Source organism: Ambystoma mexicanum, chromosome 1q (genome assembly GCF_040938575.1).
Source record: "Ambystoma mexicanum isolate Mex_15411 chromosome 1q, UKY_AmexF1_1, whole genome shotgun sequence".
Taxonomy (NCBI): Eukaryota; Metazoa; Chordata; class Amphibia; order Caudata; family Ambystomatidae; genus Ambystoma; species Ambystoma mexicanum.
In genome coordinates, this window is record NC_090922.1 from 898,676,867 (window position 1) to 898,694,620 (window position 17,754).

Here is a 17,754-nt window from a genome sequence, read left to right on the forward strand (position 1 = left end):
CTTGCACACTATCTCTGGTGTCAACCGTTCCACCTCAGTCGACCCCCACATAAAACGACTACTTCAAACAATAAAAGATCAAAACATCAAATGTACCCAACATCTACTATCCTACTGCATACTCTGTCAATAAATCAACACAGAGTCCCCAAAATATGATGCAACTATACAATCACCTGCACTAGGTGCAACTCCCACCTATGCACCCTTCTGCTCTAACACAGACCTGCCCGGCACGCACCCACTCCCTATTGGAGGGGCAGAATTAAAATCTAAGACTACTATGGCCAATCATCCACCCCATTTCCCCCCTTCCGCTTGTAGAATGCACCCCAAACACCATACAAAATCCCCCACCACCTTTTGTGGGCATGCAACCACGGTATCACGTGTTAATGTGAGGGTACACTCGTGTGTCCTAGCGATCATCTAGTACTTCCTGCGCCAAGAGTGCAGGCGACCCTTGGGACCATACAGATCTTCATGAATTTGTTGTCTGCAGAGCTTCCACGGTTGTGCGCTTGAGACTGGTCTGCGTAGGCCTGGGCGGCCGGAATACCCTAAACTGTCCGAAAGAACTGAGGATCTCGCTGAGGCCTCCAAATGTATTAGGGGTCCGCCAAGGCAAGTAATGACTGGAACACCAAAGTAATCCAAAAAGGAGTGCACACCAAGCAGGAAGTCGTGCAGTTTATTATAGGCACTTATGCAGCTCGGAGAGCACGGTGGACCAGAACTGTGTGAAGAGAGAACGCTGCCCACTGCAGGCAAAACATTTATACACAAGATATCATTTTCATGAAACATTTGAAACATTTGTTAATTTATTTTTACGAGCGCTGATTGGTGGGACTGTCGGTCCCCTGTATGGAGGCATGCATGAAGTTGTTGCAATTGGTCAGTGCCATCCTGGGCCCCATTGTCCCACACAGACCATTGACGTCAAGCGCCTTCCCATACCCCCCCACAGTTAAGTGCCAAAGCACTACATGATTCTGCTGACCACTGGAACTATTAATCTGCCAAAAACGGTCTCTTTTTACCTCACCCTTAGGAGTGGCTGAATTATGGATGCCCTGGCATCAGAATTTGATTAAATTGATACTTGTGTCATCCCACAAATCATTGTTTACTGTCAATGAAGTAAGGGCTACTGATGATGCCATATCCAATGCCAGATTAGGCACTTGCCTAGGGCATTCTGAAGACTACATCCACACACCTATCCAAAACCACCCTCAAATGTACAAGCCGCTAGAAGGGGTGTTAAGTGCTATTTAGATGCACTAAAGCATTGGGGACCTCCATCCTAAACAAACTGTCCGGTAGAGCTGTGATCTTTTGGCTTATACCCGGCAATTATTTTTGCATGTGTACTTGATAAAATAATACAAATTTGTGTCCTGGGCCTCTTGCAGTGGAACTGCCTATTGGAATCCTTAAAATCGGGGCAAAACACCCTCAAACAAAATGGGGCGGCACATTTGCTTTCCATCCGTGAGCGAGGTGAGTGTTTACTGCGCTTTTGTGTGCCCAATCTGTAAATCAGCCCCTCTGCTGGCCGTTTCCCTCCCTGCACCCTCTTCCTGATTACCGTTCCTCCCGCCCCCCCGACCCGCCTACCCCGCTCCCATTCGTCCTGTTACCCAAGCCATTACCAGCCTTCCCAGGGCAGCTCTCTGCCGTGTAGCCCTGCGACTAAGGGCCCGAGACAAAGGGTGGCTCCTACAGAGGCAGCTCCAAGATGTTTCTGCAGGTTTCAGGAGAAGCCAGCAGTGGACAGACACCAACAAAACGTTAAGTGTGGCATGGGTGGGATGTAGAGCATTTACTCTACACCAGAAAGCCCCAGCCACTCTACATTACCTTCCCATAATGTAAACTGCCAAAGAATTACACCATGCACACCTAGGGAGATCTGAGCCCCAACCTAATTCAAGGCTGTACTGTAAATGCTGTCCTGCATAACATTCTAACATACTTGCATTACTAACTAGTGCCACTCCCAGAGACGATAGTGAAAATTGGCCAGCCGCACATTGAGACAGGTGTAACCACGATAGCATGTGCCACACTTAGACGGAACTGTGATAAATAGCACATGCCCTAATAGCCTCACTGTGTTAAGTTGAACCTAGAATGTGTGCCCTAAAGCATCACTGTGTTAACGTTGAACATAGAATGTGTGCCCCTAATAGCGTCACTGTGTTAATGGTGAACTTAGAAAGCGTGTCTAATAGCGTCATTGTGTTAACGTTGAACTCATAAAGCGTCCCTAATAGCGCCACTGTGTTAAAATTGAACTTAGAAAGCGTCCCTAACGGCGTTGCTGTGCTGATGTTGAGTCTAGACGGTATTCCCAGCATCTCTGAGGGTGCCCTGATAGCGTCACTGTGTTAATGTTGAACTTAGAAAGCGTGCTAGATAGCGTCACTGTGTTAACATTGAACTTAGAATATCCGCCCTGATAGCGTCACTGTGTTAACGTTGAATTTAGAAAGTGTGCCCTAATAGCGTTGCTGTGCTAATGTTGAGTCTAGATGGTATTCCCAGCATCTGAGTGTGCCCTAATGGCATCACTGTGCTAATATTGAATCTAGACGGTATTGCCAACATCACTGAGTGTGCCCTAATAGTGTCACTGTGTTAAAATTGAACTTAGATAGTGTGCCCTAATAACATCACTGTGCTAATGTTGAATCCAGACGATGTACCCAACAGCGTCACTGTGTTAAAGCTGAACTTGGAAAGTGTGCCCAGATAGCATCACTGTGCTAATGTTGAATAAAGACGGTGTTCCCAACATCATTGAGTGTGCCTTAATAGCATCACTGTGTTAAAGTTGAATCGAGAAAGCGTGCCTAAAACATCACTGCTAATGTTGAATTTAGAGGATATTCCCAACATCACTGAGTGTACCCAATGGCGTCACCATGTTAAGGCTGAATTAGGAAAGTATGCCTAAAACGTCACTGTGTTAAAGTCGAATCAAGAAGGTACTCCCAACACCATTGAGTATGCCCTAATGGCGTCTCTGTGTTAACATTGAACTTGGAAAGTGTGCCCTATTAGCGTCACTGTGTTAAAGCTGAACTTGGAATGCATGCCTAATAGCGTCACTGTGTTAATGTTGAATCTTGGAGCATGCCCTAATAGCGTAACAGTGTTAGTGTTGAATCTAGAAGGTACGCCCTAATAGCGTCAGTGTTAATGTTGAATCTGCAAATTGTGCCCCATTACCATCACCGAGTTAAAGCTGAACTTAGAAAGTGTGCCCTACTAGCGTCACTGTGTTATAATTGAACTTAGAAAGTGTGCGCTGATGGCATCATTGTGCTAATATTGAATCTAGACGGTATTCCTAACATCGAGTGTTCCCCAATAGCGTCACTCTGTTAAAGTAGAACTTAGAAATATGCCCTAATAGCGTCACTGTATTAGAGTTGAATTTAGAAGATATTCCCATCATCATCGAGTGTGCCTGGTTGCATACATTTTACTGATTACCACAATATCACACTACTACGCTTACTCTCTCCTATACACCACCATTCAACTAGAACACAGCAGTACTATGACACATTCGGTAAAGCTGTTCTCATACTAACATGACTCCTCAAACTTCCCATCATCCTAATAACACAGCTAGCTAGCACACACCAGCTAGCTTAGGCATCTCATCAGGCCTAACGCAGCCAGAACTCAGCCTGGATGTCCACCCTGCAGACTGATCCTCTCATCACCACACCTAGTGCTAAGAAGCAGCTATCATGCAACAACCAAACCAGCTGCACACATACCCGGAGCGCCCATGCACTTAACGACTCCCTCCCTCTCTCTCTCAACTGACTTGAACTGCGGTTCCCGAGGGCGTTCAACCTACCAGCGCCTTGAGATCATACCAATGGTACATAAGGCGCTATACAAATGAAAAATAACATAACATAACTTGTTAATAATTAAGTCATCTGTGTTTTCCATAGACAATTGGCTTTTGTAATTTGTTGTAAAGTAATTACTGATAACAGTTAAGTGTTCATTATCTTTTCATTTTAATTGTCAGATGGTTCGAGATGTTATGGTTGTATCATTTGGAACTACATTCTATCTTGATACGTTTTAGGAGCTCACAGCTAGTCTTAAGGAAGTGTTGCTGTTGGGTCACTTGTTTGATTACTTCAACTTTCATCATTCTTCTGAAACACTTATTTCCTCTTCTCTTCATAGGAGCTAACCTCTCACAAGAAGCAAGGACCTGGATTCCTCGAGCGTATGGGTCAGTCAGTCCGTGCCGTAGCATCTTCTATGAGAGGAGTTAAAAACCGTCCTGATGACATTACAGTTATAAGTGATTATGTCGACATTTTTAATCAGAAGATAAATGCGCTTGATAAAATTGCACATAGAATATACAAGGAAGAAAAAGGTATGCCAAGTTATTTAAAACGAAAAATGCATCTGTCATTTATTATATGTAATTATATCACCTGCACTCTTTTACAGTATTGTACTACGTATCCACAAACACAGTACACAATTGCTTTGCAAATTCTCAGTTTCTGTTTTCAGATATTTTAGCAAAACAAAAACGGTATGGCCAAAACATTTCTGGGGTCACTCGTGGTATGGTCCAAAAGTGCTATGACTTTGCGTTTAAGGGTTGGACTGGCTCTTTTTGGGTGGGATAGCCTGATTTCCACATTGTCTTTGCCCTTCTGTAATGACACACTGAAAGACTATGGTTGAGTTTAGTCCAGAGAAATGCCATTCTTTTGTGTCGCCACTTTCAAGTGTGGCGTTTGTTTTATTGTTATGTTTTTGCCCTAACGTTTTGTTGTAGGTTTATCATCTTTCTTCTTTTTCATCTCTTATTCCTTCATGGCCACAACACCAGGTTGCTATAATATGTGCAGTTTACACTGTAGAGGCAAAAGTTGGGACCAAATTGGAAGTTTTAAGTCTACATTGGGTATTTTAGAAGTGTGTTGCATAACATTTTTAAGGTGTATGCAAAGTTCTAACATTTGTTTCCTTTCATTTTCAACTGAAACTGTATTATTGAATGTTTATAAGTCGTACTATTGCATTGCGTTTACAATTTTAGGACATTTTTTAGTGTTTTTCTAATGTATAGCGATTTTTTTAAACCGATTTTGTGATGATATTTGAGACATTTGCCGTAACTGTAAGGTTGAGAAATTGAGTTGGAGCAGGGGAGCTGATCAGAGAAAATATTTTGAAATGTCTTGATTTTGTATGGGCTATCAAACTGCTCTACACACTTGTTCATGTATGGTAGAGATATCTTCACACACCTTGTATGTGTAGAATACATGCAGAAATGTCAAATCTTGGTTCTACAAACGTTGGCCGCATTTATTTTGGCGACCTACAATTTCGCCTATTTAGGTTTTATCAATTGTTCCTTTTTTTTGGACAAAATGAAGGTGGAGACTCCCTCGGCATCCCCCCCTTCTGAGTCCCCCCTGAGTCTACCTTACTAGCCCCATATATACATTATCCCCACTTACCATATACATTTTTGCTGCAAGAAAATGCGTAAATAAAATTGGTAATATGTATTTGGCAAAAGTGGAGGTTATCAAGTGGACTAGATGCAGATCTGTGCCATGAAACGTATGGGAAGTTGTGGGGAAGGCGAATTGCAGCAAAGGGAGCAGATTAGTGTGTAGATGAAATTAATCTTTAAAGAATAATGGAATTTGACTTGAAAAATGCTTTGAAGTTTAAACCGTATTCCTTTTTTGCCCCCTCTTCCTACCAAACCCTCATAACTGATATTTGGACTCAACACTCCCCTTCAAAATACTGTTTTTATATTTTTACATCCTAACGCAGGTACTAGATGCACATTTCTATTCCTTATATTGAAAAAGTGAAGGATAATTAATTAAAATGGGGGGGTGGACATGATAACATTGAAAGCACCGCATTTGCATACATTAGCATCAACATTGTTCAGTCTACATGTGAGCTTACCAGTCATCTTAGTTGTTTGATTGTGATTTCAACATTTTACACAGCTGTTTGTATATTTCTAGAACCATTGGTGTGAATGATTTAAGATACAGTTGTAAATCATAATTATGAGGAGGTTGATCATGTCAACACTGCATTCTTCATTTTATTTACATACATACATTGTATTGTTGGTTCATATTTACATGCCATTTGTTTTCTTTTAAGAGTATGTGGAGGAGATGAAAGAATATGGACCAATCTTTACTTTGTGGTCGGCATCGGAAGAAGACCTGACTGCATCACTGAAGGGCATTGCTGGTTGCATAGATAAGTGCTGTCGCGCGACAGAGCAGCAAATGTCAGGACTCTCTGCAAGCCTGATTCCAATTACACATGAATACGTTCTCTACAGTGACATGTTAACAGTAAGATCATTTTAATCGATTGCAATTAGGTAGAAGTTTGGTGGCATGAATGTCAAATGGCTATTGAATGGAAAACATGTAAGTTTGATTGTCTTACTAATTAGTCAGACATTTTAGGATGCCTTAATATATTTAAAAGGCTTTGATTTAATTTGATTTGGTACATTACACATTTTTTAATTTGGTATTACTTTGATGCACAATATCAAGTTTGAACGCTGGTATTTACTTTATTCTGGGCAGAAGTGGATTCTATTGTACAATCACCAAAGCTGTGAATGTTTCCTGGAGTGGGACATGCTTGTCATTATCTAGCTTGGCATTAATGGGGTTTTGCTAATCCAAGGATGAAAGACTGAGGTGCGTTCAACACGTAAAATACCCACGGTTCCTTTTCTGATCAAGGTTATTTGACCAGAATTCAACTTGTAGTTTTGCAAATTGCAGGATGATTGAGATTTGGGGTTGTTTTACCGCGACTGAAAGGTTTGCGACGGAAGTGAACACTTGAGAAATGTACGTTATACAAAATTGTTCGTACATTTCCCATGCGGACATCCATGGTAAAACAACCCCAAATCCATACAAACACTAACCCCTGCCACACCCCCAGTACACCCCCATCGCCCTACTTACCTTTCATTCCGACGCACTTTATCCCTGTGACCCTGGTTCCCTTTCACTTCCGTGATCAGGAACCAGCGCTGCAGGGTCCTTTTTTTTCTTTCGGTCGGGTCAGCTGCAAGGGTGTCCCTGTGTCCCTGCATCCCCCGCTCGTATAGTATACTATAGTGAGCGGGGTGTTTGGGGGGGGGGACACCCCCACAGCTTTTTCTTTTTTATTTTGTTTGGGTCGGGTCAGCTGCGGTGGAAGCTGCAGAGTATTACAGTTGTTGTTTTTGAAACTCGAAAAGGGACGTCAACAGGGCATGCCAGTAATACTAACCCTAGTGTGACGTCCACTGTACCCATGATCCCTCACATGTCGGCCCCTCAAATTGTTTTTTTTCCCCGCCCTTCTAGATGGATGCATGTAGCGGAGTTCCTCTTTCGGCGTAAAGCCATTCACTTATCGATTGTTCATTCTTTCTATCCTTTACTTTGCCCACCATCGAAACATCACACCGGTGAAGACAAAGAAACTGCCTGTCGAAACACTACTGCGACAGACCGTTCGGCCTTGGAAGGCCGCCCTGGGCTTCGGCCCAGACAGTAGGGAGAGAGGGTGTAGTCATTTTAGGATGTATATGCCCCTTTTTCTACACTACTTTCACCCCCATTTAAATTCTGCCCCAAGTGAAATCGTAAATTCCTGTGGGTCGACAAGCATTTAGTGTGTAACTTGTGTCTCCCTGTGGAAACGGAGAAATTGACATGAGGCCGGGAAGCCCAAAAGGAAACACACCAACACAGGTTACAAAGGACATACAAAGCGCTTTATTTCAAAGTTACAAAGTTACCAAAGTCAATTGACATGCGAATAGCTATTCGGCCCTCTGACTAACACACGAACCTTCAACGTTAGGTTCGCACTGAAAGTGGGAGAGACCGATCATCGGGATGCTTGGGTTTTTATACATTTTGTACTGCATTGGCCAGCCCTCTTGCAAGTTAACCATTCTTGGAACCATGGCTAGGGTTCGTAGCCAGGTCGAACACATAATTTCCATATATTAGATCAGTTCCGCTGATACGGTTACATATTTACACATAGGTTAAAGAGAGGACAGGGTCTTAGTTCATGACCCTAACAAGTAGCCTGCGGACATATTATTCATTCACGTGTGCGGAGGTCACCATGGCCGAAGTCTTACACAAAATGTCGTTCGGCCTCCATTTTGTGATTCAGGGTGACTTCCACACTGCAAGAGTACCTAAAATGGCGGCTAGATCCAAGATGGCGGCTTACACGATACATTAAGGTCAAGACCTTGCCGCAGAACCTATGTACATAGTATTCTTTAGACAGCTTGGCGTAGGCCAACATACATTTAAACAATGCGATTAGGGTCACAATATTATATCGATTTCCACAGACCCTCCTTTTGGCCTATGCCAAGTGCTAATACATCATTTCCTAATACTTTCGAAAATAACTGATGGCATTATCATCCATAGGTTCCGCATCATTGTCCGAAATGTCAATAGCCATAAAGTTGTTCATAAGAACGTCTTGCAACATGAACTCTTTAGATGCTGTCTTCGGGGTGTATATCCTATGCCCTATCGCGCTCATTACCTGAGCACAACATCCCCCCATCATTCCACATATACTCGAGAGGCATTGAAAACAACAGCAAAGAAATAACAGAGTCCCTAAAATACCTAAAATAACAGATAGCACCTTCCACCCCCAAGATCGTAGAGAATCCCAAAACCAAGTACTAAGGCTCCAGTCTCCTACAGGGATATGGACTTCAGAACTAAGAGTGTGTAAATTCTGAATTGCTTTGAATATTGTTGGTGAAGAATCTGGTACGAAAACACAGCAAGCGGACCCCACTAATTTACATACTCCACCTCGTTCAGCTAAAATGACATCTAATGCCATTCGATTTTGAAGTGCTACCAACCTTATTGCCTTTTGCTCTAAGGTCATATTGTAAAGTATGTCCGTGGTCCGGTTGATCGTTTTCTCCAACACCCTCGCTAATCCCCTAATGTTTTCTGAATTTGCTATTTGTCCCCAAAAGGGGACTACTGATTTGGCTATATCCCCGAACACTTGTCCAGGGGTATCTCCATCATTATCCCGTCGCGGGCGAGCCTTAGATACCTCTAAGGTACTGGCTATAAATACACCTGGTAACAATATCCCTAAATAACAAGTCCCCTGCCAATCCTTCGGCAACCAGGGAAAAGCTAAACTACCACAAACAAAATAAACGGGTCCCCCTACATACAAAGGCCTATTTTCCCCAGTCAAATTTACAATATTTACACAAGGCTCGAAATCTCCCATTGGCCTAGTGCCATTTCTTTGTACACAGAAAGGAACTGAATCAGGACTATGATTCACAGAATAAGAAGGAGGCATGGCATCCTTATTGCCTATCGGAGCCATCTTAAAAGAAACTAGATTTCGAAAAGGAAAAGAAAGTTTATCAGACGGCCTAATAGAAGCGATATTAGGTCTACTCCTATTTGCGAAAAGCGAGCATCCCAGGGGAGTCAATTCACGTTTTTCAAATTCATTCAAATTAGTCCCATCGAAATTCCCTGAGATGCTATCATTCCATCGGCCAAAAAAGAGTGCTCTAAGAGAGGCATAGCAAGAAGTTGTTAGAGGTAAGGGATGTATATACCATCCCAGTCCCTTGTTCCCATGTTGTGGTAAGTGAGTGCAGATCCAACAATTACTCCTATTAAAAATAGCATGCGTAGCATTCATCACTATCATCAGAGTGTTATTATGATATTTCTGTCTATGCCGAGAATCCCTAGGGGACAGAGTGTGAAGGTGTACAGAGGGAGTCAAAACAGTTGGTACAATTTTGGTCGGTAATAGAGGCTTCAAAGGATAGATTTCTTCAAAGTACCAAAGTCCCACGGCAGCAGTTGCAAAACTAACAATAATCAAAACGAGAACACAACAGTACGTTTTCAGGGCCCAGGCACATTGTCCATTGTTCGAATTGGTCACCTCCTTATCTAATAGTTCAATACGAGGAGCAGCGGTGAAGGCGGCAGGCATCATGGTCATCTCGATCGACGGCCCCAATGTTCGTTGCTGGCGGCACTTCGGCCGAGCGATTTCTTAGTCCTTCCCAACCCTAGCCAACAGAACCCTCCTTTTCTTCGTTCCAAAAAAAAGGAAAGACAATAGTATTTCAATCACTCCTTTTTCTTCCAGATGCACGATACTCGTGCGGTAATTTTATTTTCGCTGTCGAAGGTTGTACCTGATGGTACCCAAGTTTGTTGAATCCAAAAGCAAAGTATCGTCGCTCCCTGAGGGGAGCGTCACGTCGGTGGCGACGGAAGTCGCAGAGCTCGAAACAAGGTTTTCCGGAAGTGATTGATCAAGGGAGTGCGGAGACAAAATGGACGGCTCCCCGAGCTCCTCAGGCTCAGAGAACTTCTCCGACGCACTCACGGCGCTGCCTGCTACTCCGAGATCAAAGATCGTAGCATCAGCGAGGGGTTCTGTTTCTTCTGTAACGTGTGGCGTCGGGTGAGGGATCTTCTTCACATGCGTTGCATGTACCCAGTTCTTCTTTCCTGCCACCCGCACTGCCGTCCTGGTGACCAATAAAACCTGGTAGGGTCCCCGCCAGCGAGGCGCGAGACAGGAAGACCTTTCGTAGGCCTTCACCAGGACCCAGCTGCCGGGCAATATATCGTGTCCTGGGCCCGTAAACCGTACAGGTAAGGCGGCATTCACCTGGTGGTAAATGAAATACAGATTTTTAGTCAATTGATTACAATAGTCTATGAGCAATACATTCTCCACATCCCTCAGGGCTTTAGGTTTAGGGAGACCCCAAATATTAGCAGGCCTTCTCATTACTACCTCGAATGGAGAGAGCCCAGTTCTAGTCTGGGGTGTGGTGCGCATAGCTAACAACACAATAGGTAAAGCATCTGGCCATTTTAATTTAGTGTCGGCACATGTTTTTGCAAGTTTGTTTTTCAAAATACTGTTGTGTCTTTCTACCAACCCCGCACTTTGAGGGTGCCTAGCTGAATGAAAACGTTTCTCTATCCCTAAGGCAACACATATTTGCAACATTATGGCTGTGATGAAGTGGGGGCCATTGTCCGACCAGATTATCCTCGGGAGCCCAAATCGAGGAAAATAGTTTTTTACCAAGATCTTTGCGGTGGTCATGGCGGTAGCGTCTTTGACGGGGAAAGCCTCGACCCATTTGCTAAAAGCACAAATGATAACAAGAACATATTTCAAGTTATTACATCGCTCCATTTCAATAAAATCAAGGTGAATGGTTTCAAAGGGGACAGAGGGGGGCCCAAAACTTCCCCTTGGAGTCACTGTCCCTTTACCCACATTGTGCTGTAGGCAAATCATACAATTCTGAACATATCTTTTTGCAGTTCCCAAAATTTTATCATTCACCCAAACCTGCTGTAATATCTTCGCAATTTGCTGGGCACACACATGTGTTGGACCGTGTGCCATCGTGACCATTGCAAATACATAAGAATCAGGAAGCAACCATTTCCCGTCAGATGCGTCCACCCAACACCCTTCGTCATCCAATTTCCCCATGCCTTCAGCCCATTTCCTAGATTCTTCAACAGAGGCATCAGTCTGAATATCTCGCACAGACCCAATGCCTTCATCTATTATACAACCATCTCTCACTTCCCTCGAGGTATACATGTCTGTGCTAAGGTCTGTGGCTGTTTGTCTAGCTATCGAATCTGCAAAGGCATTTCCTCTGCCCACATCGTCTATGACCTTGCGATGTGCTGCACATTTCATGATCGCTAGTTGTTCAGGGAGTGAGAGCGCTAAAAGTAGTTGTACTATTAAGGGACCATGCTGAATCTTGGTCCCGTGTGAGGTCAGAAACCCTCTTTCCGACCACAGTTTTCCGAAGTTGTGAGCCACCCCAAAGGCGTACTGACTATCCGTATAAATGTTAACTCTATGCCCTTGGGAGAGCTCACAAGCGCGGGTCAACGCTATAATCTCTGCGGCCTGCGCAGAGTTATGCGGAATCCTTTTAGTTTCTACGATCTTGTTCAAAGTAGTAACTGCATAAGCAGCTGTAGATGTGCCATTCGTAAGTTTAAAACAGGAGCCATCACAAAACAGCTCCCCTTCCGCATTCTCCAAAGGAGTATCTGAGAGGTCTATTCTGCCCTTTGTTTCTTGTTCGGTGGCATACAGGCAGTCATGTGATCCGTCATCGCCGCAAGCAGTAGTTTGCGGGAGAGGCAAAAGTTCAGCCGGATTGAGAACACAACACCTTTTAATTTGGATATGAGGAGCAAATAGAACTAATTCGTACCTGGTCAACCGGGCAGAAGTAAGGTGTTGTGTTTGAGTTTTATTCAATAGAATATCGACAGAGTGAGGCACCATCAAAATTAAATCGTGGCCTAGGACCATCCCCTCACTCTGTTTTACAGACGCAGCGGCAGCAGCAACAGCGCGCAGACATCGCGGCAAAGCGCATGCAACAGGATCGAGGGCGGAGGAATAATAGCCGCACGGCCTATTCTTCCCTCCATGTTCCTGCGTTAACACAGACAAAGCACATCCATTACATTCATGCACAAACAACACAAAGGCCTTATCGTAATTTGGTGTACCCAGAACCGGTGCTGAACACAGCGCGGCTTTGAGAAGCTCAAATGATCGTTGATGTTCCGATTCCCATGGCAGTGGCAGAGAAATGCCCTTCTTCGTCAAAGCCAACATCGGTTTTACCACTAGGGCAAAGTTCGGGATCCACAGTCTACAGTAGGACGCCATCCCTATCAGGGCTCTGACTTCCTTCTGTGTTTTTGGGACAGACATGCCAGAAATGTGTTTTATTCGTTCAGGTGTCAATCTTCTCCCCTCCTTTGACAGGAGGTAGCCTAAATAGGCAACCTCCTGGCAACAATATTGAAATTTCTTAAGTGAAGCTTTGTGTTTGTGTTTCAGCTAAATGAACAAGCAACAATATAGTGCCTTCTTTACAAGCTTTCTCAGAGTCTGCAGCCAGGAGCAAATCGTCTACATATTGAAGCAGCGTGCAAGTAGGTGGTAATTCAAGGGTGTCGAGCTGCTCTTTTAAGGCTCTACTATAGATACTAGGACTTTCAGTATACCCTTGAGGTGCCCTTGTGAATGTAAACGAGCGTCCCCCCAAGGTGAACGCAAACAAATACCTGCTCTCCTCATGTATCGGAATACTAAAGAAGGCGTTTTTCAAATCTACGACACTAAAGTGTGTAGCCGTAGCAGGGATCATTGTTAAGATCGTTGTTACATCAGGCACGATTGGAAATTGTGGGGCTACCACCCGGTTAATAGCACGAAGATCTATTATAAACCGGTACGGAATTGCATTGTCGCCTTTCTTATATACTGGCAAGATCGGGCTATTACATAAGCTACCTGTAATCTCTTCGATCACTCCACAATGTACAAAATCGGAGACAATGCATTTCAGAGCGCGCTCACCTTCAATTGAAATTTTATATTGCGGAATGCGCGGTAGCTTAACCCCATGTTTCAATATTATCTTAACAGGGTCGATGTGCAATATCCCGACATCATTGTCGTCTATTGCCCACAAACATTCTGGGACAATGTCAAATTCGGGAGGTAGAGGTCGGGTCAAGTATTGGGAGTTAAAGGGTTGCTGTGGTGAAACTGTTAATCTTATTCCGTCAGGGGAACAATGAATCACTGCATTCAGTTTCTTCAACAAATTCAACCCCAGCAAATTTTCTCCACAGTTTGAAGTAAGAAGAAAAGGGCACTGGTCTGTAAAAGGACCCAAAGAAACGGATACCGGCGCAGAAACCGGACAAACAGTTGGTATACCAGAGAACCCTATAGAGACGTTTGTTTGCCCTGACAGTGGGATGTTTGGAACCCTCGAATGGTCGATGGAGCACTTTTGTGCTCCAGTGTCGATCAAGAACTGATGTTTCCTATTCCCCACCAATAATTCAACATAGGGGCCCTTCTGAATAACGGGAATAGGTAAAGGTTCCAAACGCTGCTTCGGGCAATCCTAATAAGACAGAACTTCATCAAAGGGAAGTTCCTCAGAAAGATAGGCGGCGGAAGGGTGATCAAATATATTTCTCGAGTCCATACTCAGAGTCTGATTTTCCCGTGAAAAAGGTTGCTGGGGATCTTGTAGAAGCTGACCCCTATCAGGGCCCCCTGCTCCAGGGCGGCCCCGTGGTCGCCTACCCATTCCTCCGAATGTGCCTCCTGACCTCTGACGGAGGGCAGGGCACTGTGCTCGCCAGTGACCTTCCTGGCGGCAATAAGCACACTGATTAATATTTATAGAATTTGGAGGAGTATTTCCTCTTGGAATGTACTGACCTCTAGTCTGTGTCGTACCTCCTCTGGGGTTTCTGACAATTTGCTGCAACAATACCTTAGTCTTTAGGTCACCCCTTCTTTTTTCGATTTTCTCTTTTTCATTATTAACCCGATTCTCGTAATACTGAGCCATATGCAAGACCTCTGACTGAGATTTTGCCTGCCAAGCGCTCTCTGAGGACATAATTTGTGACTGGATGTCGGGCAACAATCCACGCACAAATTTGTCCACAAACAACCTCTTCCCCGACTCTGTACCTAAATCCTGTCCACTGAAGTCGGAGAACACCTGTTCGAATCTATTAAAGAATTCAGTAGTACCTTCAGTTTTCCCTTGGACGCAGGCCGTAAGCTTGTCCCAAATAATCCTTTTTTCCGGAATTATAGTTTTTAATTTGGCAACTATTCTATCGGGTAAAGTGAGTATTACCTGGGGTGGTTTCTCACCAGCTGGTCGTTCCCCATCTATTCTAGTCAGATTTACCCATGTATCCCCTAACCCCGGCACATCATCTATTGTTCGTACCTGTTTCCATACATCAACAGGCAAAAGCACTGGAAACAATAAATCCATGTCACTTAAGGTGAACACAGAAGATTGCAAAACGGATTCTATTTCTTTATAAAATCCTGTCGGGTTCTTCCTGATATCAGGAACTGATTGTCTAATCGTGTTCACTTCCTGTCGAGAGAACGGGACGTGAACAAACTGTGATACGTAATGTGCAGGGATATCCACCGCGGCAGTACCAGCCGCCACGTTGGCGGGGATTTCTACTTTTGGGACAAGGGTCGGAGGGACCTCTCTCATAGGCAACTGAGATATAGGGACCTCCGACCGCTTACTAAGTAATAAGGCCAAATCGAGCGCTAAAGCAGCTGTAGAAGTGTCGGGCGAAAAAGCTCTTTTACAAATACCTAATAACTCTGTGGGGCAACCAACCTTCTTCCTTATACATTCCTCCTGTAAGTGCTGTACCATCACTTGGATTACCTTCCTTTGCATCTCTATCGTGTATTGACTATATGTGTCATATATCTCATCTGGCGGTATCGATGAATCCGGGATCCACCGAATCGCATCTCTGGTACAAATCCGTACTTCCTCAGGTGCTGATCTTCGGCACGAAAGGAACCGTTTCTGCACATATATCCTATCGTCTTCATCATCCTCGTTTTGTAACCTTTCAAAATCCCTTATAAACTCAAACAACCTATCAACATGCCCATATACCTTCTGCTCTGTATCCCTCGAGAGTGCCAAAGCGTTCAGATCTCTCACCCCTTGTGGGAGATCCGAAGTCTGCAATCTACCCCACATTACACCTAAATGAATCCCCAGTCCTTCAATAAAAACGTTTTTCTCGGGAAAATCGTGCAAATTAGATAATGTCGAAAGTACATCAGTTTGATCACCTTTTTCCATGCAATGTTTAGCCCAAGCAAATAGTTCCTGTTTCCTGCCCGCAGGAACAGTACTACGAGTCACAATTTTCGACCCTGCACCGGGATCTGATTTAGTGAACACGGGACTCCCCAGAATCGGAGGTGTAGGTGAACCTAACAAGGGTGCAGGGGAAAGAGGTAATGTAATAGACGAAATAGACAGAGGAGCGACAACCAAAGAACTAGGGGCAGTAGGCTGCGCAGGAGGAGTAGGAATAGCGATAGGAGCAATAGCAGGAACGGGCAAGGTGCCCACAACGGGAGCATACGGAGGTGGCGCTGAAGAATCAGGCCTCCGTTCGTTTAATATTTTCTCAATAAACTCCTCGGAAACATGGAAATCTTTAGAGGGGTACATTTTCTGGACTCCGAGCGAGAAAGCTCTGTCCATCTTCTGGGTTTCATCTAATCGTTTTTCTTTGTCATACAACAATGCCTTTTCGGCATTCGTTTTATGACGTTGTGCATGTTTATCCCTACTTTTAAGCTGCTGTAATGCTTCCTTTTTCCAATTTTGTAACACATCAAAGGCTGCTGGCCTAGCCTTCCTTTTAAGCAAGATCGACTCTAAGTATTCAATACGGGGGATCTCAAAGCTACCATTGATTGGCCACTGAAATTCGGAGGCATTTCTGGTCTGTCTGTGCCAAATGTCATTAAATACAATACTACCAATGCCATACTTACAGTACATAGTACACGCCGGCGACCCCTCCTGTGGTGCCGGACGGCTAAATTCCAAAGATTGTCGATCGCTGCGGAACAGAACCCTAAAGCAGCTAGACAATTTCCCAGGCATTTCTCAAAGAATTGGTGTTACCTGGTCCAATAATTGTGTCTGCAGATACAATACGCCAAATTCAAATTGTCAGGGTTAAATTAAGAGCCGGGTCACGACTACACCTGACCAAACCTAAGGAGGACCGTACGGTTTACAAAGGACTTCAACTAACAAATTTTACCTGCGTTCGGTGGTTTCGGCAAATCTGCCCGCCTCGGAATTGGACCCTCGTCAAGATGCCGTGTCAGACCGCACGACTATCGCCCAAGGATCGGATCGTGCAGCGCTGCCGAGGTATCGCGTCTCGATCGGTCGGGCCCGCAGAATCACACCGTCCGATCCCGATTCGATAGTCTGCGTCAACCTTCAATGATCCGGCATCAATCTTGAGGGTCCCTATTCGGGCGCCAACTGTGGAAACAGAGAAATTGACATGAGGCCGGGAAGCCCAAAAGGAAACACACCAACACAGGTTACAAAGGACATACAAAGCGCTTTATTTCAAAGTTACAAAGTTACCAAAGTCAATTGACATGCGAATAGCTATTCGGCCCTCTGACTAACACACAAACCTTCAACGTTAGGTTCGCACTGAAAGTGGGAGAGACCGATCATCGGGATGCTTGGGTTTTTATACATTTTGTACTGCATTGGCCAGCCCTCTTGCAAGTTAACCATTCTTGGAACCATGGCTAGGGTTCGTAGCCAGGTCGAACACACAATTTCCATATATTAGATCAGTTCCGCTGATACGGTTACATATTTACACATAGGTTAAAGAGAGGACAGGGTCTTAGTTCATGACCCTAACAAGTAGCCTGCGGACATATTATTCATTCACGTTTGCGGAGGTCACCATGGCCGAAGTCTTACACAAAATGTCGTTCGGCCTCCATTTTGTGATTCAGGGTGACTTCCACACTGCAAGAGTACCTAAAATGGCGGCTAGATCCAAGATGGCGGCTTACACGATACATTAAGGTCAAGACCTTGCCGCTGAACCTATGTACATAGTATTCTTTAGACAGCTTGGCGTAGGCCAACATACATTTAAACAATGCGATTAGGGTCACAATATTAATCGATTTCCACATCCC

At 44.3% G+C, this 17,754-nt stretch overlaps 1 protein-coding gene across 2 annotated transcripts in view; it reads left to right on the plus strand.

Annotated features, from left to right (window-relative positions):
* Positions 1-17,754, plus strand: part of SNX7 (sorting nexin 7) — a 305,876-nt gene that overhangs the window by 108,507 nt on the left and 179,615 nt on the right. For both annotated transcript variants that reach the window (XM_069641532.1, XM_069641533.1), the window contains 2 exons: positions 4,228-4,426; positions 6,208-6,407. In XM_069641532.1, coding sequence (XP_069497633.1) covers positions 4,228-4,426; positions 6,208-6,407 — 399 coding nt within the window. The remainder of the gene's footprint in view (positions 1-4,227; positions 4,427-6,207; positions 6,408-17,754) is intronic.